General features: G+C 47.7%; 1 protein-coding gene across 2 annotated transcripts in view; it reads left to right on the forward strand.

Moving 5' to 3' along the window:
* The window catches only part of Wwc1 (WW and C2 domain containing 1), a gene marked incomplete at its 5' end in the record, with an annotated part of 166,521 nt that extends 147,435 nt beyond the window's left edge, over positions 1-19,086 (forward strand). For both annotated transcript variants that reach the window (XM_005376298.2, XM_005376299.2), the window contains 6 exon segments: positions 1,155-1,272; positions 2,033-2,197; positions 6,840-6,932; positions 14,439-14,672; positions 16,898-17,019; positions 18,282-19,086. In XM_005376298.2, the coding sequence (XP_005376355.1) occupies positions 1,155-1,272; positions 2,033-2,197; positions 6,840-6,932; positions 14,439-14,672; positions 16,898-17,019; positions 18,282-18,348 (799 nt within the window). In that variant the 3' untranslated portion in view covers positions 18,349-19,086.
* Positions 19,087-24,485: the final 5,399 nt, after the last annotated feature.

A 24,485-nucleotide genomic window follows, 5' to 3' on the forward strand; every position in this document is an offset into this window, starting at 1 on the left:
TCAATTCCCAGTACCATGAAGAAGAACCAAAAGAGAGAGGAGGAGGAGGAGATTTGAACAAGAGGGACACCAGGATGTACAAGAACAAAAGAAGCATCTTGTTGAGGACACAGGGAGAAGATGACCATCTGCAAGCCAAGGATAGCAGCTTCAGGAGAAACAAAACCTGCTGATACCTTGATCTCGGATTTTTAGCCTTCAGAACTATGAGAAATAGCTCAGTATGGTGGCACACACATGTAATCCCAGCACTTGGGAGGCTGAGGCAGGAGGATCACGGCAAGTATGAGACCAGCTTGAGCTACAAAGTGAACTCAAGAACAGCCTGAACTGCATAGCGAGACCCTGTCTCAAAAAAGACACATACACACACACAAAAGTATGAGAAATAAAGTTCTGTTGTTGAAGCTATCCAATCTGGTGTTTCATTTCAGCAGCCTGGCCAACTAATATAATATCCAAGAAAAATAAAAACCTGTATCTAATAGAAAGATTTGCACATGGATATTCTTAGACGCTTTATTTGTAAAGGCTAACAAGTGGAAGCAGTCCACGTGTTCTTCAACTGATGAGTAGCTAAAGAAGCCACAATATATCCATCCAATGGAATATTACTCAGGTATTAAAAATAACAACTACTGATACCTGTCAGAACTTGGTGAACTTCAAAGTCAAAGAAACCACAGACAAGAGTATATACTGTCTGGTTCCACTTATATCAAAGTCTAGAAAAATGTAATCTATTACAACAGAGAGTTCGTCCGTGGTTGCCTGGGAGTAGTAGGGGAAATTAGGTGGGAAAGACTATAAGGGACCGTTTTAGGGTAATGGAATATTCTATATTTTGAATGTGGTTGTGCCTATACAAGTGTGTACAGTGGTCAAAACTCAGCAGACTATGCATTGAAAATGTATTTTCTTGTGTTTAAATTACACCTCAATACAATCAGTGTTATTGTGGTGCTGGGGATCAAACTCATGGTGTTGCACGTGCTAAGGTAAAGCTCTGCCACTAAGCTACATCCTCAGCCTGAAATTAGGAATTTTGAAAATAAAAATGTCCTCGATCACGAAGAGGCTTGGAAGCCCTGCCCCACATGCAGTTCAGGATGGATGAGCTGTGGGTGGGCGGCCACAGTGTTCTGTCCCCACAGGAGGTACGAGGAAGACACCAGCGAGAACGAGGCAGTGGCTGAGGAGGAGGAAGAGGGGGAAGAGGATGTTTTCACTGAGAAGCCCTCACCAGACACGGACGGGTACCCAGCCGTGAAGGTAAGAGGCGCTGTCCTTCCGTGTGGCGATGGGAACATTACCATTAGACCTCACCCGTAAGCGGCCAGAGAGGTTTGGAGCTGAGTCACGCCCGTCTCTGAATGGCCTGCAGTAGCTTGTTTAGGAGTGACCCTCTGGGCTTCAGGTCACTTTGGTGACGGTAAGCAGGAGGGGCTGATTTGACCTCTCTTCTGCCTCCTGCATGTTCCCCATTTCTCTGGATGCTCAGTGCTACACTTTGGAGTCACACAAATCTCACCTCCGATCCTGCACCACTGCTTCTCGGCTGTGTGGTCTTAGGCAGATGACTCGGCCCTGTCCGGCCTCCATTTCCTTCTGTCTGAAATGGACCCGTAGACCTGCAGATAGGCTCAGAGGCTTGGCAGGAGTGTATTTCTTCATTTGAGTGTGTGGAAAGTGCAATGGGAAAAAGGAGTCCAGTCAGGTCCCTTTGCCCCATTTCCCTACTGCTCTTGAGCGCAGTAACGGCGAGAGCTCTGCGGTCTTTCCGCCTGCAGGAAGATTGTGCTTGAACACCCTACATATTTGAGCCAGGGCCCCTGGGCTAGAGCTGCATGTTGTGCCCCAAAAGTGTGTGGCCATGGGGTGCCGCAGCAGAATTTTGGGCCATTCCTCAAGTGAGGAAGCCCAGTGAGCCAAAGGCAAAATGACAAGAGTGGCAGGTCACTAAGTAGACTTCCGGTGAGGGGCCGAGACTCCATGGACACTGGGGGCCTCAAGACTCTGGCTTTTTCCTCAGATGGACAAGGAGACCAACACAGATGCTGTGGCCCCATCCCCCACAGTGGTGCGGCCCAAGGACCGGCGGGTAGGTGCCCCTTCGTCAGGGCCATTCCTTCGGGGGAGCACCATCATCCGCTCAAAGACCTTCTCCCCTGGACCCCAGAGCCAGTACGTGTGCCGGGTAAGCAAGTGTGTGGTGCCTTTGTCCTCCCCTTGGGTAGCCCAGAGCCCCACTGGCTCGAGGTGCACGTCTGATGACGCTCATGTGCTTGGCTTTCCCCCTGTAGGTTAACCAAGCCTCAGTTTCCCCATGGGAGATTCACAGATCCATTTCCTAGGACTGAGTTTTTTAATTGATTGATTGATTGATTGATCATTGTAATTATTTACTGACCATAGGAAAATAACGTATCATGAAACAAGCATTTCACAAGCAGTAGGTAGAAGAAGACTTCTCTTACGATTAAAAAATTTTAAAGTATGGGGCTAGGGATGTCACTCAGCAGCAGAGTGCTTGCTAGCATGCATGAGGCCCTGGGTTAAATCCCCAGCGCTATAAAATTTATGCACACAATAAGGAATAAATACATAATACCAACATGCATACCAAAAGCTGAAAGGTTACGGACCAAAATAGCGGTTGTATTTACTTCTGTTTAGTGATTAAATACGTGTTTTCTCACTTTTTTTTTTTCCTCTTTAGTACCAGGGATTGAACCCTGGGCTACATCTCCAGACCTTTTAAAGTTTTTTTGTTTTGTTTGTTTGTTTGGTTTTTTTTTTTGGTTTTTCTCCGGTACCGGGAACCGAACTCACGACCTTGCGCTTGCCAGGCAGGCGCTTTGCCGCTGAGCTAAATCCCCAGCCCCTTTGTTTTGTTTTTGAGACAGGATCTCGCTATGCAGTTCAGGCTGGCCTTGAGCTCACTTTGTAGCCCAGGCTGGTCTCAAACTCGCAAGGATCCTCCTGGCTCAGCCTCCCGAGTGCTCAGATTACAGGCATGTGCCACCACACCTGGCAAAGTTTTATTTATTTTGAGCTGAGAATATAGCTCAGTGGCATCATGCCTATCTGGCAAGTGTGAGGTCCTGAGTTCAATTCCGAGTACCAAAAAATAAAAATAAAAATAAAAAATAAAAAAAATAAAGTTTTATTTATTTTGAGACTTTTTTGCTAAATTGCCCAGGTTGGCCTTAAACTTAGGATCTTCTTATCTCAGCCTCCCAGAATGCTGGGATTATAGGTATGTGCTTCCTCACCCCATTCCTGTCTTAGCTTTTGTGTACTTTTTTTTTTTTTTTGTCTTTTTGAGGCAGGGTCTCCCTATGCAGTTCAGGCTGGCCTTGAGCTCACATTGTAGCCCAGGCTGATCTCAACTCGCAGCGATCCTCCTGCCTCAGCCTCGCGACTGCTGGGATTACAGGTGTGCCCCACCACGCCCAGCTTCTTTTGTGTACATTTGGAAAACTGATTATTTTTAAAACAGCAACAATAAAAAAAACAGTACTAGCTAAAGAAATAGTTGTGAAGTGCCTGGAGTTAGGGATCCAAAAAGCCAAGCAGGACACCCAGCAACCAAGGCCTGAAACCTGAAAAAGTCCAGCCAGAGTGACAGCCTAGAAGTAGAAGCCTGGTTTACTGGAATGCTCTTTATCCCGCAGTTCCCTCTACATTTGCTATTCTCTATGTAATTGCCTTTAAAGGGACTCTAGGCGAAGATTAACTGGACAATAGCAACATGAGGCTGGTAGCCCTTTGCTTTTGAATTGCTACAAAATTAACTATTTTGCAGGCCCACAGTGCAGGAAACACACTAGAAAATAAGTGCTTCTGCAACAGAAAGCCCATGACTTGCTCTCAGTGCATTAGACAGGGTTTGTTGTTGTTTTCTTGCAGGATTGGTTGGGTTTTCTTGCACACACATGCATGCGTGTGTATGTGTATGTGTGTGTGTGATGCTGAGGATTGAACCCATGGCCTTGTGCATGCCAGGCAAGAACTCTACCACTGAGCTACATCTCCAGCCTGCAGGATTGTTTTAGATAAAGCAGGGGAAAGGCTCAGTAACCAGTACTTTATGTTGTTAGTATAATTCCACCCGCTTATTTCTTCCTCATGCAACCCCACCCTGCCTTTCCTCGTGTTCCACAGCCTGTGGGCATTTCGTCCCCTCCCTTTTGAAAATAGAAGGGCTTTCTGGGGCCACAGGCCTCACGTTCTCAGGGCAGTGCGTGGGTGGCCCTGAGAGCATCCTGCCCTTGGATGGTGAGATTGGGGCGCTTTCACACTCACTCCACCAGGCCCCTCCCTTCACCTGCTGTGTGGCCCACCTGCTCCTGAGGCCCTGCAGTGTGCTTTGTTCTTCACATCCTTTCCTTGCTGTACAACCCTCCCGGGCCAGCCCACTTTCCTTCATTATGCAGTGCATGCGACATCTAAGCACCGAACCAAGTAGGAGGGTCATGCTGGATGCTGAGGGCTATGGATCCAGCCATTGCTCCCAACCTTCCATGGGGATGGCACACATAGGATGTGTGCATACCTTATCTGGGAACTGGGCTCAGATGACATGTCAATGCCCTTCCTTCCTCTCCTCCTTCTGGAACCATTGAGTAATAAGTAGAAACGTGAACAGAACCTTCCTTCATAATGTTCCAGTAGTTCGTCACAGAAGGGTGAGCCTTAGGTCCTGTTCTGAATGCCAACCTGCCCTTTACCTGGTTATCGTGGGAGGAGAACAACAGTGACCGGAGTTCTCAATGTCTGAGTACTCCGTGTACAAAGCTTCCAGTTGTGAGATGAGTGAAGCCAGGCGTGATAGCACCTGCTTATAAATGCTGTCCCGCACCCACCAAATGAGCACTACCAAATCCCAGCAGGCAATGTCAGGGCTGCCCTGTGCCCCCCACACATACATAAACCCTACTGCCACTGCTCAGCCAGCTCCTTGTTTTCCGGTCTGTGCGTGCTGGCACTTTACTTCCTCCTACCAAATCCCGTACCCCTCCGCATCCCGAACTGTAAACCACAGAAATAGCCTGTGAGCTGTCTATTCAGGAAAGGAGTTTTTAGAAAGGAAAGCAAGTAGCTCATCTCATGATTGTGAGGTTGTAGAACTAACCTAAGAAATCAGGCAGGACCGAGGCAGGCCGAGACATAGCCAAAAGCATGGCACAGCCAGTCAGGCAGGTTCATCCCTGGTGCTGCCGCAGGACATAGCCCAGCTCCTTTGTTTTAAGTGCGTGTGTGTCGTAGATACCGATTACTCCACCAGGTTCCTGCCCTTCTAGCCACAGAAGCTCTGGGTGCTGCCTCTCCTGCTCACCACCTATGGCTTCTTCTCCCCCAAGATACTAACGTGGAACACAACAGCAGCTTATTTTAAATGCAGAAGACACAGTGACAGAGTTGGGTCCAGTAACCCACGCTGTGATTCAGAGCCTAGGGCAGGTGCCCCTGATAGACAGCTACAGCCCAGTCCAGGGGCTGCCTCCAGCGGCAAGAAAGGCCAAGAAAACAAGATGTGGGTCCTTTCCGCTTCCCTAACGGGAGATGGACTTTGTTTCCCAACAAGAACATGAGGTGGGGGTTTCTGTGCATAGGATGAGATTTCAGATACTAATCAGCAACACCTTCCCCTCCTCTGTGGGACAAGAAAGCATTTCTGTGTCGTCTGGTCTTATAGGCGACCCCGCAGGCCAGTTGTGCATCCCTTTGCACAGATGCAGAGCGGCGATCCAGAGTCAGAGCACTTTGCTCCTGGGCACACGGTGACCATTGTGAAGTCGGAGTCCGACTCCACAGCCTGTAGCCTTGCGTCGCTCAGAGCCACCTCCTGAATGGCTTCCTGGGGCCTCCTAGACTGCAGCTGTCAGCCGCCCCTCTTGCTGGCCCAGTGTCAGCCACAGAAAGAGTCTCTGCTGGGAGGCTCCATCCTGTGTTCCTCAGCGTGACCCGGGTCACGTGGTTCATTTCTCTGATTTGGGGTCCTTGATGACATTAAGTGAGTGCAGGTAGAGACAGTGAGTTTCACTTCCTGCTGCTTCCCACACTTGAGTATTATAAGACTGCTGTCCTGCTTGTTAACTGACCCAGCATAGGGGTGATGAGTTTAATACTTACAGCACCTGTCTGCCCCATCCCCTCTGAGTACATTGTCCCTGAGGGATGTGTCTTGACCTACTTGCCTGCCTGCCTTCTTTCCTTCTTTTCTTTTCTCATCTGTTCTCTTCCCTTCTCTTTTCTTCTCTTGTTTTTCTTTCTTTCTTTCTTTCTTTCTTTCTTTATTTCTCCTCTCAAACCCTCTTTTCAGTGCTGGAGATGGAACCCCGAGCCTGGCACATGTTAGGCAAGCACTCTACCACAGAGCGATGTTGCTAGCTGCAAATGTTCGTTGTGACAAAGACCCTATTTAACCCAATAAAGATAGGCTCTGTGAGTGACAGGTCAGGTTGATGTTGCTGTCACACCTGCTGGGAAGTTCATGGGCTCACTAGCCTTGAGCAAGTGCTGTGACCCCTAAGCCTTTGTGTCCTCAACATAAAATGGCAACACTCCTATCCCATGGGGTTCTTGGGCAAATTCAATAAGACAATTCGTTTCAATTAGCACTGACATATACAAATGGCGGCATGCGTCATACATAGTATGTACCCAATGAGTGTTCACATGTAAAGAAACGTCAGAATGGAACCCGAGATAGGAAACTACACAAGGAGAAGAAGGACTGGCTGAGTAGGGGAACCCAGCCTCTTCCCTGTCTCAGAGCACTTTCCAGAATGCATTTTTACCATCTTGAACTTCTCTTGACTTTTCTCTTGTAGCTGAATCGGAGTGATAGTGATAGCTCCACCCTGTCTAAAAAGCCACCTTTTGTTCGAAACTCTCTGGAGCGCCGCAGCGTCCGGATGAAACGGGTAAGAGTCACCTCAAAGCTGTTTGTGTGCCTGCACCCCCTACCTTTCCATGTGCAGCACACACGTGGCCAGGTGCCTGGTGTTCCCCTGAGCCGCTGGGGTGAAGAGTGCTCTCGCAAGGGTGATGGGATTTACGAGAGGAAGCTTGGCCCTGTGTAGGCACTGGGGCATGGGCCAAAGGACAAATGTCAGCTTAGAATTCTGACAGACAGTGAGGTCAGGAATATGCACACAGAGCATGGCTTCCAGGGCAGAAATTAAAGTCAGTCAGGAAGAACTGCATTAGTCACGCACGTGTCACTGGGACAAAGTACTTGACACCCACAGTTCAACAGAGGAGAGGTTAATCTTGGCTCACAATTGTTAGAGGATTCAGCCCATGGTTGGCTCCAAAGCAGAAACAGCGCTGCAGAAGGGCATGGTGGAGGGAAGGTCCTTGTCCCGTGGCATCCATGAAGCAGAGAGAGAAGGGAGGAGCTGGGGATAAGAATGCACCCCAGCAGGTCACTCCTCTGTGACCAGCCCCCTCTGACAGGCGCTATTCCACCTCTGAATAGCGCATGAGCTCATGAAAAGATTATTACTGATGAGGGGCTGGGGATTTAGCTCAGCGGCAAAAGCGCCTGCCTGGCAAGCGCAAGGTCGTGAGTTCGGTTCCCGGTACCGGAGAAAAACCAAAAAAAAAAAAAAAAAAAGATTATTACTGATGAGTGTAGCACCCCTGAGACCAAATCACCTTCAAAAACCTTAGCTCTGGGGCTGGGGATTTAGCTCAGTGGCACAATGCCTGCCTCACAAGCAAGTGAGTTCGATTCCTGGTACCAGAAGAAAAACAAAACAAAACAAAAATACATGATACTTGTAGGGGGGGACACTCTCGATCTAAACCATAAGATAATTAACCAGGCCAAGATGTCACGGTCACCAACCAGAAATCATGACCCTATGGGTGCCCATGTGGCATTTACTGGAAGCAAGTGGGCTTCAGACTGTCTAGAAACACACAGGGAAAGGTCACAGGCTGTCCCCCAAAAGCGGCCTTTCCTACTGGACCTTGGCTGGAGGATGGCATTAAACAAAGGAGTGACCCCTTTTTAGGACTCTGACAAGGCTATAGGAGATGAAGGAAGGCGTCCTTTTTCACTCTGGTGCTTTTACAGAATGAGAAGAGACCTAGAAGCCAGACTGTCAGAAGGAGGAAATGAAAATGAGCAGGAGACAATGGCAAAGGGAAAGGGGACATGAAGAGAAGAGGGTGCTGACAGCCCAGAAATGGGGAGGACCTTCTACCCCTCCTGCAGACCCGCGTGCTGACAGCCAAGATTAGGTCTTGGCCCAGGTCTAGGGTGTGGCTCAGAGGTAGAGGGCTTATCTAGCATGTGCCAGACTCTAAGTTCAGTCCCTGGCACTGCAGGTGACGGATGGATGGTCGGACAGACAGACGGATGGACGGACAGACGGACGGGTGATGGGTGGGAGGGAGGGAAGAAGGAAGGCAAGAAGGAAAGAGAGAAAGAAAGTAACACATTTGGGCTGCAGGTGTAGCTCACTGGTAAAGCACTTGTCTAGTGTGTGTGAGGCCCTGGTTTCCATCCCCAGCACTGCAAATGAATGGGTGGGTAGGTAAGTGGGTGGCTGGCTGGCTGGCTGGCTGGCTGGATAGATAAAAATACACTTGGGCTGCAGATGTAGCTCACTGATAAAACACTTGTCTCACATGTGTGAGACCCTGGGTTTTATCCCCAGCACCACAAAAATAAACTAAAAAAATGAGTGGTGTTTTGCCTACTTCTTGCCCTTCCCCCAGCAGTTCTGGAGAGGGCACCAGGGAAGAACACGGTAGGGAAGAATGTGGGTGTGGCCTCGGGTCCCTGGGGAGCCAAGTGTCCGCTCTGGGTCCCGTGCTCCATCTGCTGTAACTGACCGGTAATGCGTGGTGCTCTCTGGAACCCTGAGAGTCACCTGGGGAGCCTAGTGACAATGCTGATTCCAAGGGTACTTTCCACAGCCTCCATCCTGCAGCAGGGGCGGAGCCCTGGGGACTGCATTATAAGCTCTGCAGGGCTTCTAAAGCAGGTGGTCTATGATCTGCTTCTGTAGAAACATCACTGCAGGACTCTTCCTCGCTCCCCTGCATTTCCTACAGCCCCCTTCTTCCTGGCCCCTCCTGCTTAGCCACTGGGTTGACTTACTGAGAGGACAGCTGGGCCAGGGTTCGTGGGTGCTCCAGTCCTTGCTTCTGTTTGCAGCGTGAGCTGCACCTCACCCTGCTGCAACCTTGCCTAGGAAGGGTTCTAAGCCTGGACATGGGCTCAAGCAGGGCACAATCATTTTCCGTGGTTGCTATGAGCACTTGGACTACATAGATCACAGCTGGATTTCCTCAACCGTGCTCATTTATAGGCACAGACCAAACAATGTTCACTCAAGAAGAACATTCTAGAACTTCTGCTTTGAGCTTTTTGTTTTGTGTTTTTTAAGACCAGTGTCTCATTATGTTGCCCAGGATAGCCTTGAACTCATGATCTTCCTGCTTCATCCTCCCAAGTGCTGCCAACCTTACAAAGTGAGGATAGACATGACAGTAGTATTTCTTGTACCATGTGTTAAATCCCTTTTTGGTTGTTGTGGGGTCTTTTTTTCATGGCTACATAAACAAATTGCCATAAACTGAGCAGTTTAAAATAAAACAGGTTCCTGTTCTCCGTTTCTACAGGTTAGGAACTGGGGCACAAGTGAGCTGAGTCCTGTGCCCAGGGTCTCAGAAGACTGTGTGAACTGACCGCATCTTCCTCTGGAAGGTTGACTAGGAGAGGATCTACTTTCAGGTTCCCTCAAGTTGCTGGTAGAATTCGCTCCTTGTGTTTCCTGCTGGTTTCAGACCACAGGCCGCTCTCATCTCCTAGAGGTCACTTCAGGTCTTTGCCAGGTGACACTCTCTATGACATGCATTGCTTCCTCATAGCCAGCAGAGTAACCAAGTAGGGAAAAGCCCAGTCCATTGTTTAAGAGCTTACCTGATCAGATCAGGCCCACCAAGGATAATCTTCCTTTTGGTTAACTCACAGTCACTTGACTGGCAATCTCATCATAATAGTGATGTCATACCCATACTGAAGGGTAGCAGATTACACAGGGCATCTGTGTTAGGGGGAAAAATTTGGGGAGTCACCCTAGAATTCTGCTTTTCACAGCCTTTTAGTTGTTCTTCTTAATCAATAATAGATTTTGATGGAAGAACAGCTAATGCTTGTATTCACTTGGACCTTTTACATACAAATAACGAAAGAACCCAAACAATAGCACAGTTTAAAAATGAAAGAGGGAATTTATTATCTCATTTAATGGAAAAGTGAAGATTAAATATATTAGATTTCCGTCACTGGGACAAAATACCTGGATAACTTTGAAAGAGGAAGGTTGCATCTTGGCTCACGGTTTCAGAGATTGCAGTTCATGTCAGTTGGCCCTACTGCCTCGGGCCTGTGGCAGCACAGCTCATCAGGACAGCAGCACACAGCAGGGGAGGCTGCTCGCTTCATGGAGGCTAGGATGTAAGAGAGACTACAAAGGACCTGGGTCTCAATAACCCCTTCAGGGACACGCCCTCAGTGACCTCACTTCCTTTCACTCAGCCCCCCACTTCCTAAATGGTCCACCATCTGCCAGTATGCCACAGGGCCATGACTAAACCGTTAGCCTATGGGCCTTTGGGAGACACTTAAGGTCCAGACCATAACATGAAGGATGCAGCTCAGTGGTGGAGAACTTGCCTAGCAGGCACAAGTCCCTTCATGCAGTCCCCAGCACTACCCAAAGAAAGAGAATGGCAGCAAGGCAGAGAAGATGACAAGGAAGGAAGGAGGGAGAGAGAGAGGCAGAGACAGAGACAGAGAGAGAGAGAAAGGGAGGAAGGGAAGGAAGATAGGACCAGGATATGATCTAGCTTCAGGTATGGATTGAACCAGGAGTTGAAAAGTTGCTAGATTTCCTTCCCCATCATGGCACTACTGCCTCCAGGGTCACCCCGTGTCTTGGTTACGTTTTTCTCATTGCTGAGACAAAATACCCAACACCCAAAATGAAGGAAGGAAAGGTTTATTTAGCTCATAGTTTGTGGAGGTTTCAGTCCATACTCAGCTGGCTCCAAGGCAGAGTGGCACATGGCAGAGGGCAACATTTCATGGCAGCAGAAGACAGCAAAAGCAACAAGAGCAAAAAGGAGAGGAACAGCAAGAACAAGCCTCTTTCCCTCCCTTGTATTGTATGCAGGCTGCCTACCCTAGGGTGGGTATAGCACTCACACCCATAATTCCAGCATTGGACCATGAATCAATCAAAAAACTCTAGAAGCCTGCCCCATGACTGCATGAGGCTTGAGGAGGGGGGGGATATCTAGAGAAAAATCATAACATAAACACCACTGGCCCCCAAAGACTCGTGTACATCCCTTTGTGTAAAAGGCATTTCCATCTCTAAGAGTTCTCAAAGTCCTAACAGCTTTAGCATTGCTAAAAAGTCCAAGTCCTAAGTCTCTTTCAAGATGTAAGGCAAACTCTTAGCTATGAGCCCCTGTACAAATGAAAAGTTAAACACTTTCAACATTTAATGGCACAAGATAAACATTACCATTTCAAAAGGTATAAACAGAGAGATACAAAGGAATGGGACTAAAGCAAGTGCAAAATCCAGCAGGGCAAACACTGAGTCCTATAGTTCCATGTGGAACATCTGAAGCAATCTGTGGAAAATGGTGAGCTCCAAAGGCCTTGTGTGGTTTTGCCCCAAAGCTCCAAAGGCCTTTGTGTGGCACTTTTGATGGTTGTAGCTCTCGTGGCTTTTTTCTTAGGCCTGCTTTGCTCCCCCCTTACAGCTTTTTTTAAATGATCTACATTCTTGTCTTCTCCAAACTTCTGGGATCTTCACTGTACCTTTGGTTTCACCCTCACAGCTTTACATAGTGCCCTCTCAGGCACACAGTTCCTGGCCTCCTAGGCCTTTTTTGGGGGGGGAAGGGGTTTCCGGTACTGGGAATTGAACTCACGACCTCAGGCTTGCCAGGCAGGCACTGTGCCACTGAGCTAAATCCCCAGCATCCCCCTAGGCCTTTTGAGGGTGTTTTTTTTGTTTTGTTTTGTTTTGTTTTGGTACTAGGAATCAAACTCATGACCTTGCACTTGCCAGGCAGGTGCTTGTGCCTCTGAGCTATATCTCTGGCATCCCAGGCCTTTTGAAATTGAGGTGGAAGCCTTCTTAACCCCATAACTCGGGGCTGGGGATTTAGCTCAGCGGCAAAGCGCCTGCCTGGCAAGCTCAAGGTCGTGAGTTCAGTTCCCGGTACCGGAGAAAAACCAAAAAACAAAAAACAAACAAAAAAAAAAACCCATAACTCTTGCATTCTGCATGCACCCAAAACCAGCATCATATGGATGATGTCAAGGTCTGCTGCCAGCTGGACTAGTAGCCAGGCTTTCTTCTCCCTTGGGTATAGGGATCAAGTGCCTAGATCACTGAGCACTCTGAAGCTGATTCTGAGGAACAAATTTTCTATGCCACCACCATTTTGGAATTGACGTGGCTGTTGCCATTCTGGAACATGGTGTTCTGCATCTTTCTCCTCAAAGCAAAGTCTCACTTTTGCAAATTTGAGGCTGCAAAGGGTAGAGACTTGCTGCTTCTTGTGATGCCCTCAGGCCAAAATTATAACATTTTAAATCATCCTCTTGGACTCTTTGCTCTTGATTTATGACATAAATCTGGCTAAAAGCCCTTAACAATAGCCATGTGATTGCCTTAATATTAGACTACCTTAAATTTTTTTTAGTCAGATTAATTAGTCCACCACCCTTAATCTCAGTCTCACGTAAAGTCTCTGGACACAAACAAAATGTAGACAAACTTTTTCTCAAGCCATAGCACACACTTTTTGGCATCCAACAATTAATGCAGTCCTCCTTCCCAGTAGAAACCTCCTAGTCCTTACTGGCAGGATTTTTATTAGCCTTCTGGTCTTCTGAGCTCTGACCAGAGTCTCCCATATAGAATGGCCTAAGGTATTCCAGTGTTACGCTTTTAGGCAACATCTCTAAACCTTTCCAAACTCTTCCCACAAACCATTCCCAAAGGCTCTTGAACCACATGGTCAGGTACAGTCAGAGCAATGACCCCACTCCTGGTGCCAAATTCTGTCTTACTTTTCTCTCATTGCTGAGACAAAATACCCAACACCTAAAATTAAGGAAGGAAAGGTTTATTTAGCGCACAGTTTGTGGAGTTTCAGTCCATACTCAGCTGGCTCCAAGGCAGAGTGGCACATGGCAGAGGGTAACATTTCATGGCAGTGGAAAACAGCGAAAGCCACAAGAGCAAGCCTCTTTACCTCCCTTATATTATACACAGGCTGCCCACCCCAGGGCAGGTGTAGCACTCACACCCATTATCCCAGCATTGGACCACAAATCAATCAAAAAACTGTAAAAGTCCACCCATGACTGCATAAGGCTTTGAGGGGACATCTAGACACAAACCATGACACCCCATATGACAGTAAAGATTGAGCTGGGAGTGGTGGTGCACACCTGTAATCCCAGCACTTGAGAGGTCGAGGCAGAAGGATCGTTGTAAGTTCAAGGCCAGCCTGGGCTACAAAGTGAGCTCAAGTCCAGCCTGAACTGCATAGTGAGACCCTGTCTCAAAAAGACAAAAAAACAAAAGATGACTACATTTATATCAGTTCCAAGTGTACCTTTTGCTGCCCTGGCAACCTCTGTGTAAAGACATTTGCCTTTTACCCAAGTAGTTTAGCAGAGTGCCAGAACTGAGTATCAGCTGGACTTAGAAAACATGCCCCTCCCTAGATCTAGTCACTGAGATTATGATTGCCCACATTCAGATCACGTTCCTACCCCTGATGACTCACACAGACCAGGGGAACTGAGTATGGTGGAGGAGTGGATCCTCAAGGAAGATTGGGCTCTGGGAGATGAACACTGGGGAAGTGGAAGGAACAGAGAAGACACGACTTCCACTCGGAGGCACAGGCCTTGTTAAGGAAACACCTTCAGGACAGGGTAGGAACAGGCATCATGAACTCAGAGTGTAAACGCTGAGGGCACTGAGAGAAGCAAAGCTAATTCACTGCACCCGGTGAGTAGATACAACTGCTAGGGTGGATACTCAGCCTTACAACTTACTTTGATCGTTTCACCTACCTTTTGTGAGCCACCTCTGTGAGTGAGGATAACAGTGGGGACCTCACAGGGGTGTTGTGAACACAAAATGCCATAGTAGATGTAAAGCCCTTTGCACTGCGCCTGGGACATGGTAAGTGCTGAATAAACACAAGCCATGTGACAGGAGAATTCGCGACAGGGTTGGCGGGGGGGCTCACGCTTAACTTGGGTGCTTGTAGGTAAGTGGAAGAGGGTCTTTGGGCCTGAGAGGAGAGGGTTGTATGGGCCCCCTGGGTGGAACCTTCTAGTAACTTTGGAAACCACCCCTCTGCAGCCTTCATCAGTCAAATCCCTGCGGAATGAGCGCCTGATCCGCACCTCACTGGACCTTGAACTAGACCTGCAGGCCACAAGGACCTGGCACAGCCAGCTGACTCAGGAGATCTCCGTGCTGAAGGAGCTCAAGGAGCAGCTGGAACAAGCCAAGAACCATGGGGAGAAGGAGCTGCCCCAGTGGCTGCGTGAGGACGAACGCTTCCGCCTGCTGCTGAGGATGCTGGAGAAGAGGGTGAGTGCCATGAGCTGGTGAGAGCCAAAGCTTTGAATCACTCTGACGGTCCTCACTACAGGTCCTGCTGAGAGAGATTCAGTGGCCCCTCATAGCCATCAGCTGGCAGATCTAGGAATCCCTCTGCCCACTCTATGTGGCTGCAGGGCCCCTTTGTTTTACAGACATGTTCATGTAAGCCCTTATGTTTCACTCTTGAACTCATCATGCAGTCCTTCATCACATGCATTTCAAGGCATGCACGTCAGCAGAGTAAAGGTACAGCACTGTCCCACAGGTGCCCAGGCAGTCCCAGGAACCTTTCACCAGAGGAGAGTGGAGCTGGTCACAGCAGGACTGTGCACTGAGAGGATGCCCTGGGGCACTGCTGTGCTTTTGCTGGCATCTCTGCCGTGTTGTTGGGAATGAGCGGGATTTCTGGGTTGACCATAGAAAAAAGAACCACAAAGTAGCAGTAGGACTCAGTGAGTTTTATTTGTACTTCCGCAGTGTTGCATGCTGGGAAGTCCTTCCACAGGAAGTGCGGGGCCCTGCCCAATGCAGAGGCACGAGGGAACTACAAGGGAAGGAAGTTGATGGAGGGCTGACATCTAGATGGTGTCGCTCAGCGGCATGAGGAGTCTGTGGGTTTAAGAATTACAAAGTGCAATAGCAGCTTAGGTGGCTGAAGCTTCAGGCTTTACCTTTTCTGTGGTGGGAAATGTTGGGTGCAAGTTCACAGGGCATGTAAAGCAGGCAGGTTCTATGTAGCTAAAAGATCTTTTTACTTGAGCTATATTTTAAATGATCATAGGGGTAAAAATTTGAATGTGTCACCAGTTGGCTTCTAAGCTTCTAAGCCAACAAGTCCTGCACTACAATGAAGAGATAAACAATGTACTGCCAGGATACAAGGGCTGTGTTTGGTTCCTTTATAATGAATAACAGCTGCCGCTCCCTGATTGCCGCCCATGAGGCGAAAGACCTGTGCTAGTGTCGCCTGTACTCAGTGCAAAGAGCACCTCCTAGGGGTGCCTGCCCAGATTGTCGTGAGAGCCTGCAGTCCTGGCTATCAGTAAAGTGATAGCTTAGGACGAGACGACGTGGGCTGGGGATTTAGCTCAATGGCACAGCGCCTGCCTGGCACGCGCAAGGTTGTGAGTTTGATTCCCGGTACCAGAAAAAAAAAAAAAGATGACGCTGGGCTTCTTAGGCCTGGACTAGTGTGAAGGCACCAAACTGGTCATTTACAAGGTCCAAAATGTTTCCTTCTAATTCATTACTAATACCTTGTGTATTTATGAATAGGGTTATAATGACGGCACTAAAGGAAAATTGAAAATTAGAAGGCTTTTGGGGCTGGGGATTTAGCGGGGCTGGGGATTTAGCTCATCGGCAAAAGCGCCTGCTTGGCAAGTGCAAGGTCATGAGTTCGGTTCCCGGTACCGGAGAAAAAAAAAAAAAAAAAAAAGGCTTGTAGGAAAAAGAACATAAATATATCCCAAACTTAAAGTAACCTAATTATAGTCGGATCTTATATTTATCTTTGAGTTTCCTGGTCATCAAGGCAAAAGATGAGAAAATAAGCCCCTCTGTGGCCTACCTTTAAAAAAACCGCACAAGTCAGGAAAATTTGACTTTCAAACAGCAAAACATAGTCCATCCGTAACATCTGCTTCTCAGCCATCTAAGTGATAGCTTCATTGACCAGAATTCTTAGTGCAGTGTGTTTATATGTGTTTATATAGATATTTTGCGCTCTCCCCGGTTGGTTCTCACGAGTGCTTGCGTAGGTTTGTGTCAGGAAAACGGGATGCAGAGTTATACCGCAGGCTGTAAAGCACAACTGCATGACTGGGGCTTGGGCTTCCACCCCTACTTCATTGTTGGATGTTGAAGACACTGCTTAACATGTGTGAGCCTCAGTTTTCTGTTCTGTAAAACAGGCGTAATTATCAGATCTACCCCCAGGGGGCCTGAGGGTTAGATGAGTGCTCCCGGTAGTCCTCAGCTCATTTCCAACAGGTTCACACAGGCATTCACCTCTTAGCTGCCAAGGTCAAGTCCCTCACTGAGATGACGTGAACACCACCTGTCACCCTCCCAAAGACCCAGGCCCTGTGGTGGTGGCACCTTTCATTCCCCTGGACTTGTCACTTGTGGCAACAAGTTCCCCCAGCTGCCTCGTGTCTGGAGGCCCTGCGGTCTCTCCTCTGTGCCGAGCCTTTGCTTGCTTTGCCCCACAGATGGACCAAGCAGAGCACAAGAGCGTGCTGCAGACGGACAAAATGATGAGGGCCGCTGCCAAGGATGTGCACCGGCTTCGCGGACAGAGCTGTAAGGAGCCCCCAGAAGTGCAGTCTTTCAGGTGAGCTCGGGCGGCAGCCACACACCTTCCCGGCCACAGTGAGCCCACGCAGCCCCAGCCCTCTTCTCCCAGCCTCCCTACTCCCCTCCCCTGCGCCCATCTCTAGCAGAGCTACAGCGCTTGTTGTAACAGATGTTCAGCCTTTGCCAAGCTGTCTCCAGCGATCTGTGCGTTCTGCAGTGCTCTTCCCCTGCCTGTCTTTATCAGTCCCATACAACTCGAGCTAATTTGTTGGATCCTCTTGTTTAATGAATGAGCCACCTGCTCTGGCCTTTCCTCTCAGCGTTTCCATCACTGGTAATTGCAGAGGATTGGCTAAATGAGAAATAAGCCTGGGGCCGGTAGGTGCCCACGGGGCTCCCCTCGCTCTTCCTGCTGCCTGCCAGGATGTCAGGAGGCTGTTCTCTTGCACCCAGTCATACTGGTAGAGGGCCCTGAATGCTGCTTGGCCTCAGTCTGCAACCCACAAAAGGCCTGAACTCAGGCTTCTGACATCTTTCAGACAATATACATGTATTTTTGTATATACTAAAAAAATGCCTTTCTAGACTATGAACATTCAACCTGGGGACTGTAATTTGTACAACCATATTTTGGCATCTCTTCATTTTTAGCAGAGAATCTAAACCATTCAAAGCGACCCAAGTACCATTTTTAAATTCTGAGAGGCCCCAAAGATGGCTGGTCATTCCAACAGGTCCACTTAAGCAGTGTTGTTCCACCAGGGGTGATTTTATTGGTCCTTCCTGCCTCAGGGACATTTGACAATGACCACCAATGATTGTCTCAGTCAGAAGCTGGTGATGCTCCTGGCATCTACAAGGTTGAGGCCAACGATGTCGCCAAACATCCCACAAAGCTCAGGACAGTCCCCTACAACAGTGAATTTTCCTGCCCAGGGCTTGGAGTATAGCTCAGTAGTAAAGTGAAGGCCAGGGATATAGTTCAGTGGCACAAGCACCTGCCTGGCAAGTGCAAGGTCCTGAGTTCAATTCCCAGTACCAAAAAAAAAAAAAAAAGTAGTAAAGTGAATGCTTTATTCTTTGGTTTGGTTTGTTCTGGTTTGTTTTGATACTGGGATTGAACCAAGGGTCTTGCACATGTTAGGCAAGTGCTCTCCCACCAACCTATAACCCAAGACCTAGAGTGCATGCCTCGTTGCAGGGGGAGGGGTCAGTCCCCAGCACACCCAGCTCCCCAGTTGTCCTACCCAAAACATCCATTAAGTAAGATTGAAACCCCTGAGATGGCCTGTTTTACAGGGAGAAGATGGCGTTTTTCACCCGGCCTCGGATGAATATCCCAGCCCTCTCAGCAGATGATGTCTGATCGCCAGAAAAGTATTTCCTTTGTTCCACAGACCACGCTGTGAATGCTGACTGTGGCTAAAGTTTATTTATGTGGTGTTACATGAAGGTACTGAGTCACAAGTCCTCTAGCGCTCTTGTTGGTTTTAAAACGAACAGACTTTTTTAGTTTTGGTTCTATTATTAAAAAAAAAAAAAAAAAAAAAAAACTCCAAAAAACAAAACAAAACAAAACAAAAAACATAAAACAAATACAAAAAACCAGCATTAAAATGACAAGATTGTATAGTTTGTATATTTAGGAATGTATTTTTGGGAAAGAAAATTTACTAAAGCAGTGTTAAGCTGCTGCTCTTCTTAAAATCGTCTAGATTTTTCTTTTTGTACAGCAGCACCTTTTAGAGGTTTTACTGCAATAAGAAGTGATGTTGAGGGGACGGTAATCCTGAAAGGATGTCCCACAGATGGCACAGTACAGCTAACCTTTCCTAGTTCACATGTTTTGTACAATATTAAGAAAAATGCAGAAATCATCAGGGGGATTCAGATGTGCATCCGCGAATTGTCCTTAGCTGTGACGTGTTTTTATGTGGCCGCCTGACTGAGGCGGGCAGGGAGCTGGCTAAGCTATCCCGCCCCGGCTGGCGACCGGCCACACCAGTCTCAGACGCCCAGTGAAGCCGCTGACTGAGTGAGGGGAGGGCTGTGGAGAGCTCCGTTCAGTTTTATCTCCATCAATAAAGTGGCCTTTTGAAAAGAACTTCCTGTGTCTCTTTTTCTCTCCCATCCCTCCCTGTGGTGTTTCTGTGACTTCCGACTCTTTCCTTTCCAGTCCTTTCCTTCTTGTTCATTCCCAACCCGTGGAATTTTTTTTTTTCTTTTGCCTATTCTGCTCATGTGTTCATCAGACTTTCCAGCTGCTTGGAAGTCCGTGTTCCTGACTGAGATGGGGAGTATTCTCTGTGCTCTCTTTCTGGGGACTTCCTCTCCATGCATTGCAATCTGTGCGGCAGTTTCTTCCTGTGATGTTAATCCATGTTATCTCTGACTCAGTTGTAATAGGTCCTGGAGCAAAAGAGTTTGTGCCTTGTGCTGCTCTGGACCCCAACGCCCTCACAGCTCTTTTGCAGAGGCTGCTGCAGACAACCAGAATTCACATTGACAATCACACTGGAACCACAACAAAATCTCCTCCTCCATTCTCTCGCTGATACGCTGTGCGGCTTTTCTCCAAGTATGTTGCACCCTCCTGTAGCAGAAGCACCTCCTCGGCAGCTGGGTAAAAGTACAGACTCACGCAGGCTCAGTGGTGAGCACGTCTAGTCCAACCTGTTCAGGAGGTCTAGTCGGAGGATTGCTAGATCGCAGAAGACCAGCCTGCACAACATAGTAAACCCCTGTCTCAGAAAGAAAAAAGATACTGAGCCAGGCGTGGTGGCACACGCCTATAATCCCTGCACTGGGGAGGCAGAGTCAGGAGGATTGCTGCGAGTTTGAGGCCAGCCTTGTCTACATAGTGAGTTTAAGGTCACCCTGAACTATACAGCAAGACCCTAACTAAAAAAAACAAAAAAAGAGACTCTTGTACCCTTCCTTAGACCCACTGAACCACCCCCAGCCACCTGCAGATGCACCCAGACACCACATCATGTTCACTTAGGTTTCCACTGTGTCTTACGCACACTGCGGTTTGAGGGTCCTCTTAGTACAAAGTGAATGAAGCCCCGGCAGAGATGGAACCAAAATGGAAAGCCCAGCCTCCCAGTGGGGAACGCCAATATGCATGGTCATCTCCTACCCACTGGGGATCACTGGGGGGCGATGAATAGTGTGGAGACCACTTCACTGGCTGCAGAGGGTCTTCCTTATCTGGCTATTTCTCTTCATGCTTATGGAACATACCGTGGCATAGACTCTGTTCTTTCCTGTCTGGCTTCCAGGGCTCTCAAAAGCTCGATGGTATGTTGGATGTGGTCCTGAAAACATTCCTGTGCTGTTGCTTTGTTCACAATGTTGTCATAGTGAGGGGGTGACCCATTTAAGAGGTAGCATGGAGTGGAAGATTATTCGAAGGGGCCGCTACACTCCCAGAAGGGGTTGGTGCTGATCTTGCAGAGTGGATCAGTTTCTGAGAGAAGGGATTTTGACGGGGGAGCCTGGCGCCTACTCTGAACTGCTTTTCTGAAGGTACCAGTTTGACATTCACACAGCTGCACACCTTCCCACCACTGTGTACTGTCTGCTGTGAGGCCCTGGCCAGACCTGAGCAGGTGCTGGCACCATGCTCCTGAGCTTCCAGAACTGTGAGCTAGATAAAACCTCTTTTCTTTAGCAAGTACCTGGGGTTAAGTACTTTGTTATAGCAATAGAAAGTCAGCCCAGTTTCTTACCACTGACCCAGGGCTCCTTCCTCCCCCATGGCTTCACAGAACTCATTATTTTATGATGCTGTCTCTGTCCTTCCACGCAATTACAACCCACATGTTAAGAGTTAGCCTCACCATTTTGTCATGTGAGGATCCATCCGCGTCATCCTCCACTCAATTATCTTAGGTCCCAGACCACAAGGATTGTGGTTCGTGCTGTTTCTGTCGTCCTCTAAAGCCGACAGAGCTCAGAGCTTGGAGGAGGCTGCTGTCCTTGCTGCCACTGTAGCCTCTTCTAGCCTTCTGTTAAGCCTCTTCTGGCCACAGTGGCGGGGCAGATGCCCCAAGCTAGATAATCAGAATGACCCATCAGTTGGCTACTATGATTAGACCAAGGACAGGCATGGGACCCCAGCTGAGTCACTCAGAGACCTTCCCTAGTATTTTACACCTCAAGGTTAGAGACTAGATTTCCTCTTCCCAAAGTGATCTCTGATTCCAGCTGGTGGAGGCCAAGAGGATTAGAAAGAAAAATGAGGCCAATCTGCAAAGAGAAAAGCAGACGCAAGAGTTGGGAAAAGAATGAGGTGTCATGGGGAAGGTGGGGCCTGAATTCATTCAGAGCAGTCAGAAGCTCCTCACCAATTTATAGTCCCTTTCGTGAGCTGAGTCACTGTCCTTCCTGGAATTCCATTCCACTTATTCAGGGTTAACCTCACAGTTAAGAAAATGAGTAATAGTCAAGAAACTTAATAATAGCTTTGAAAGCCATGCAGTGAAGTTTCTTCTCTCACATCTTCACCCACGTTCAACTCTTTCCTCCAAGCCCAGGCTTTCACACCCCCGGGGCCTCAGCTTCCGTGAAACAGACCTCCAGATGCCCTCCTGTGAGGGGCCGCTCCTCCTGCAGGGGAAATGGCTCAGCGTCGCTTTAGCGGGTGGAACGCCTGTGTCAAGACCCAGACCACCTCCGCAGAAGGCAGAAGTTCCTGTGCCAGCCATGGCGATGAATGTCTGTGAACCTCTGGCAGTCATCAGTACACCCAGGTGTTTGCCTGGAGAAAAATTACAAATAAATAAGGAAATGTCTTCTTGGGATATCACATGTGTTATCTCCAGAATCTTCAGGAAACAAGTCCAGAAATGAGAAATGACCTGCTCAAGGTCACACAGATCATAAATGCCCAGAACAAGGATGCATATCCTGTCTTCCACATCCAAAGCGTCTCTTTCAGCAGAAGCGATTGCTCCATTGCGCCATTGTGGCATCTCATAAATGAAGAAACAAGACTGTAGGGACTTGGTTAGAACCTTTTGTTCTTTAAGAACAAAATCTTGAAATCCTGTGGCTTCTCTGCATGAGGCAAGAGTGAAAGGACACTCAGAGAGCCTCGTGGAGTCTCTTGTCCCAAGCCAACAACTGAATCTGTGACTACAGAGCTCTTGTAATATGTATTTTTTTTTCTTTTTGAGACAGGGTCTCGCTATGCAGTTCAGGCTGGCCTTAAGCTCACTTTGTAGCCCAGGCTGGTCTCGAACTTGCAAGAATCCTCCTGCGTCAGCCTCCCGAGTGCTGGGATTATAGGCGTGCACCACCACACTGGGCTGCAATATGTATTCTGATTTCTTTGTACTTCCTTCCTCCCAAAAAGGCTAACGGATTCTTCTAAGTACTAGGCACAGCAATACAGCTATTTGGGAACCTGAGGCTGGAAGTTTACTTGAGCCCAGAAATCTGAGACCAGCATAGGCAAAACAGCAAGAATCTCAAAAAAATAAAGGATTCTTCCAGTTGACTGTTCCCTTGTTATCCAGGTTCCAGCCACGCTGACTTTTCTTTTAAGAGCTACAGCTGGACATGGTGGCATACACCTGTAATCTCAGATACTGAGGAGGCTGAGGCAGGAAGATCACAGGTTTGAGGCCAGCATGGGCAATTTAGCAAGACTCCGTCTCAAAATAAAATTTAAAAGGACTGCATATAGTTCAGTGGTTGAGTACTTACCTAGTATCCATGGGACACTGGGTTCTATTCCCAGCACCACAAAATAGTAAAAGATATCTGTAAGCCTCCTTCTTTTTAACAGCCACATCATCTGAATAGATGGGTTATAAATTAATTAATGGCGACTTATTTTGTACCCAGTCACTTGCTTTGGCGAACAATAGCTATTTTCTCTCTGTCCTTCCATCCTTTCATACATGTGTAGTGTATCTGTAGATAAATTACTGCACGCATGTCTTAAATGTGCTAGCAGAGCTCCATGTAAAGCTGTAAAATGCTGCCTAGACATTCACTCTCAATGTGCTTACAGTCTGCATTGCTTGAAGGGCAGGAGAAAAAGATGAGCCTTTGAAACCCCAAAGTCCTGAGTTCCATATCTAGGGTGTACCTGCTGCTGCCTCCAGGATTTTGAGCAAGAAGATATGCCTTCCTTCATTCAGTGGTATGAGGACTTCAGATATATACTTTAGGAACTGGATGAAGTCAGTTGCAAATGAATGGTGTGGAAGTCGTTACATTCTGATAGGAAACGTATTCTCTACGCCTCTAAGAATAAGTAATCTTTACATTTGATCAACACTATTAGCATGACTTCTCCCTGTGCACTTGGGACTAAATAAATGCATTAAGGAGAACATGGTAAGTTCACTAATAAGTTTACAACCAACCACTTAGTAGTCAATAAATGAAGTAACAAAAGGGCACAAGTATGACATTGTTATTTTTACCACTTATGCATATACATTTGACTCTGGTTTTATCCATTTATTTGGATGTTAGAGACATCAGGGCAGGCACCATGTATATCTTCTTCTCTGTTTTAGGAACTAGGGAGAAAAATGTGCATGGGCTGATGGGTGATGAGAAAGAAAGTTTTCTAAAAGATCAGAGATATATATGGAATGGGGACGACATTAAAGATGGAGAAGTGGCTCTCAGAAAGTGGCCCCAAAGCCAGGTAGAAAGATAAAGCTGTACTGTGGGCATTGCCCTGGGTGTAAACCAATAGACCCTGAACAAGGGGCACAATGTATATTTCTTGAGAATAAATCTTTGAGCAATACACGAAGGGAGCTCAGTAAAAAGATGGCCCTTGCCTCCTGCTTTATCTTGAAGATGGAGATCTATACCACCATCCCTCTATCCACCCATGGATTTGTCCACCTCTGCCTCCAGCCATTTTTCTTAGAATTCTTAAGGTATCATGGCAACATGCATTAACCATTTGGTTTAAGAAACAGAGACGGGGAGCTGGGGATTTAGCTCAGCGGCAAAGCGCCTGCCTGGCAAGCGCAAGGTCGTGAGTTCGGTTCCCGGTACCGGAGAAAAACCAAAAAAAAAAAAAAAAACAGAGATGGAGCCAAGCATGGTGGCGCATACCTGTAATCCCAGCACTTGGGAGGCTGAGGCAAGAGGATCCTTGTGAGTTCGAGACCAGCCTGGGCTACAAAGTGAGCTCAAGGCCATCCTGAACTGCATAGCGAGACCCTGTCTCAAAAAGACAAAAAATAAAATAAAAAATAGAGACGGAGCCATAGGTGTAGCTGAGTGCTCAAGTGCTTGTCTGCATGGGCAAAGTCCTGGGTTCAATCATCAGTGCTACCAAAGAGGGAAAAAAGGCAAACTTTAAAATTTTTAAAAATTGATGTGGACTGGCTTTGCAAATGAATTGATATGGCACACATTTTCCATAAATTGGACAAGTGAAATTTGCATACCATCAGTTTTTATGAAAATCATGCTCTAAATAACAAACATGCCAGAAAACAGTACATTGCCACTAGCAAA

This window comes from Chinchilla lanigera, unplaced genomic scaffold (genome assembly GCF_000276665.1).
Source record: "Chinchilla lanigera isolate Chin_1 unplaced genomic scaffold, ChiLan1.0 scaffold00007, whole genome shotgun sequence".
In the NCBI taxonomy this organism is placed as follows: domain Eukaryota; kingdom Metazoa; phylum Chordata; class Mammalia; order Rodentia; family Chinchillidae; genus Chinchilla; species Chinchilla lanigera.